This window comes from Cyanistes caeruleus, chromosome Z (assembly GCF_971803275.1).
Source record: "Cyanistes caeruleus chromosome Z, bCyaCae1.hap1.1, whole genome shotgun sequence".
Classification (NCBI taxonomy): Eukaryota; Metazoa; Chordata; class Aves; order Passeriformes; family Paridae; genus Cyanistes; species Cyanistes caeruleus.
This window is the reverse complement of record NC_141732.1, coordinates 67,183,641-67,187,171: the sequence shown is the minus strand read 5'-3', so window position 1 is coordinate 67,187,171 and position 3,531 is coordinate 67,183,641. Positions and strand designations below refer to the sequence as shown.

General features: G+C 40.3%; 1 protein-coding gene across 7 annotated transcripts in view; it reads left to right on the top strand.

Annotated features, from left to right (window-relative positions):
* Positions 1-3,531, top strand: part of NNT (nicotinamide nucleotide transhydrogenase) — a 43,834-nt gene that overhangs the window by 423 nt on the left and 39,880 nt on the right. For 6 of the 7 annotated variants that reach the window (XM_086869960.1, XM_086869959.1, XM_086869962.1 and 3 more), the window contains exon 2: positions 685-874. In XM_086869960.1, the coding sequence (XP_086726086.1) occupies positions 724-874 (151 nt within the window). In that variant the 5' untranslated portion in view covers positions 685-723. Of the gene's footprint in view, positions 1-175; positions 559-684; positions 875-3,531 lie in introns of those variants that run through there. The other variant, XM_023944494.2, reaches the window with a different exon arrangement.

The following is a 3,531-nucleotide window of genomic DNA, read 5'->3' as shown; positions in this document are numbered from 1 at the left end:
GCAGCGGTGTCCCGCTGTCGGGGGGAGGGAGCGAGCGTGGCAGGATGGACGCGCGGGAGGGGGCAGGTGGCCCGGGAAGGGGCCCGCGGGAGCGGGGAGCGCGGAGGTGGCGGCTGCGGAGCGTCCCCCGAGCGGGGACAGTGCGTGGCAGGGGACGAGCCGCCCGCCCAAGGTCATTCGGTGGCCGCGGGCTATAAATAGCGACGGGAAAGAGAAGGGGCCGCGGGGGCCCGGCGGGATTCCGGGCGAAGAGGGCATTCTCGGCTCCCCTCCCCGAGTGCCTGTTCTGCTGAGCCTCCCGGGCGCCTGCAAGCTGTGTCCCACCCAGGGCGACTCCTCAGGGAGCTGTGGCAGGGATTGGAGTAGTTTGTTTGGTGCCTTGGGGCCCCGCGGTTTCCCGTACCGCAGTTCCTGTTTTAAAGCAATGGTGTAAAGAGAAAATGGCCTTAAGTCGCAGAAGTGCGATCCCCACGTCATCTGGTCATGCCAATTGCTTTGGTTAAGAGCTATTTTATTTAATTTGGAAAAAAAAAATGATACTGTTTTCTAGCCAGAAAGGTAAAGGTGGTTAGGAATGATTGTCTCGTGGCTACTGGCAGTTGACTTGTCCTAAACGTGCTGCGCTTACATGCCTTCTGTCCAGTGTCATTAATAACTCTTGATTTGTTTTCACATTTGCTGTAGGGATTCCATACGTGGCAAGGAATTTGTTCTGAAGTCGCAATGGCGAGCCTTCTGCGTGTTGCTGTCAGTGGGTGCTCAGCTCCTGTTTTTGGCAATGTGCTCCCACCGAAGGTGTGTTCTGCAAAGATGCCGTGCTTACGAATGTTTAGAACCCACCAGGTGCTTGGGTCTCAGGCAGCTCCAAAGCCAGGTAAATTGATGAAAGTACTGTAAATAATATGTTATTTTAAAACATGAATATAAATTCTTTCTTTTTTTCTTTCTTTCAGATCTCCCTTAGTACAGAAATGACTTAAAATAGAAAGAACACTCTTAAATCATATCAGCAGAATACTTGAGTCAGTTGCAGCACAATTTTAGACTGGCTTTACAGGGCTTATGCAGAAGGTGTTTGTGTTAATTATGAGCACTTTGGACCCACACAGTTTTTGTGGTTACATGGTCTGAGCTCCTGCTAATACTTTCCTTACTTGAAGGTACTTAAATAAATGTTTTGCTTAGTTAAAAGCCTGAGTTCCCATGAATTTTGGTAGTTTTGGTAGTGCAGCTCTTTGTGTGTATGTGAGAGAAAGTACAGACCTCACAAAGACAGCAACTGCTAGCATGAGGATATGTAGCCATTATCATCCCATCTATAAAAAATCTCATGACTTTGTTTAGGAAACACTTCATTGTATCACTTTGAAAAACTATTGATCTGTATCTTCATGTGCTTGTTAGTGCATTTGCACAAATTGCATTTCAGCAGATAATGGACAAGTTCAGGTATTTCCAGGAAAAAAAAAATGGGAAAGGGGGCACCCTTGTTTCCAGTTTCTAACATGAACCTGGTATATGAAGATCGTAACTGATAATTTTTTTCTCTATTGCATGCTGTACATAACGTAACAGTTGGAAGACTGAAGAATACTTAATGCAGGTTTAACAATATTTTTGCCAATTATTACTGCATAGGTCATGTCTCCCTTGGAATTTAGAGACCCTGCTTCTCTGCAGATGTAGGACCTTAGTCTGCAAAAGATTAATGTGGAGAGATGGACTGGTTGCACACATCATGTCTGGTTCTTCCAAATGTAGACAGTAGGTAACTGCATTAGATACTTGAGAGTATTAGGAAACTAGTGCAGTTGGAAACAGAAGTGTCTGGTTGTAAAAACATGGGACACAAAAGTAGCATGTAGTATCTATGATAAGCCTGTGTTGCATTTGTTGCAGTACTAACAAGGAATGGTGCATTTTGTGGTCCTTTCAACTTGGTGACTGAAGATTTTGGAACTTCTGAAGAAATGTCATGAGAGGAAGTTTTTTTACTCTGAGGGCTCCTGATAAATCTCTGTCATAGTTGTGTGGTGAAACCAGAATTTCTTTCATAGATTTGAGATGGTCTCAATTTTTTTTCCATGTTAAATATCTGAATGACTGAGATATCTGTCAGTCTTCATACGGCAGATTGTCCCTTGGTTGGGAGCATAAACTGCAACACAGGAAACTAGGTTCAAAGTTCTTTCTGAAATATCCCAGGTAAGTGTCCTCGTTTGAGTTTGGAATCAGTTTTGTATTTGACTTTGACCACAAATTTCATCATGAAACTGTAGAATCTCATCTATTTTACTGAAACTGGTATACTACTCTGTGTGTGAATTTTCTCATTTTTAAGAATAACTTGAAAAATTTTCCTACAAGGATGGAGAATTCTGATTAGTGTCTTCTGCTTAAATGTTCATTGTTGCCCCTTCCTGTTGTGTGAATGTATTTAAGGATTAGTAGTGTTCATGAAATACATTTATTTAATATGGAGAATTACAAGTTTGGTAGTCTTGGTTGATAATTAAGCTGTCCTTGTAGTACACTTTGGTAACGTGATTTGTCATTCAGTAGAGGACAAATCAAGGAAAAAACAGTAATTTAATGACAAATTAGAAGCAGGGCTATTGCTTGTATTTACTTTCTAAGTGCTCTTGAATCAAAATGTAACAGATACAGAATAACTGTGTTTTATTCTTTTAGAAATTAGCTTTGATTATAGTAATACTTGGTAAAGTCACTGTAGCACCAAGAAGAGTAAGTTTTCTGAGAAGGCTAGTGTCACAGTGATTCTTCTAAAGGCTGTAGTCATTACTTTCCTTGTCTCAGATTAGCTTGCATTCAATCTAGGCTATGTTATATACAAAAGCAATAACAGCTTAAGGAGAAGAAATATGGAGATACAGAGTCAGCTGAAAAGTAAGTCTGGAGCATGGATAATTTTCTTACTGCCAGCTATTATTCTGCTGCTTGCTTACTGGAAACATACCAACTTTCATACAGAAGTAAAATAATTTGTGCCAGATAATCACTAGGACCTGTGCTTCAGAAACAGAATCAAAACTTTCTGAAGCCCTCGGAAAAGTGCATATGGAGTGACTGACTCTGACCTTCCCAGTATACTTCCAGATTAGTTTGTCCTACAACTCTGTGACTTTAACCCCTCTCTGTTTTGGGATTTTAAAAATCCTTTTTATTTTGATGATTATTTCTTAAAATTTTCTCTTTTTTTTCTAAACCTGGAACAGTTAATTTTCAATTAGTTCTCTAGGTAAGCTTTATTTTATTTATAAACAAAAAATATGCTCCTTTAATTTTATTTTATTTTTTTTTTTAATTCCTTATTTATGTAATAGGAGGGATCAGGTGTTCATTTAATCTTCTGTACCATTTTTTTTTTTTCTTTTTGCCAACATCATATTGCTGTTCTTCGGAATATGTCCTCATCTTCAGAACAGGTGAGATGGTTTGTTTAAAGGTTATTAGTGTAACATAAAAAACAGGCATCCTGTTTTCAATCCCAGAACATGTGGCACATAGTCA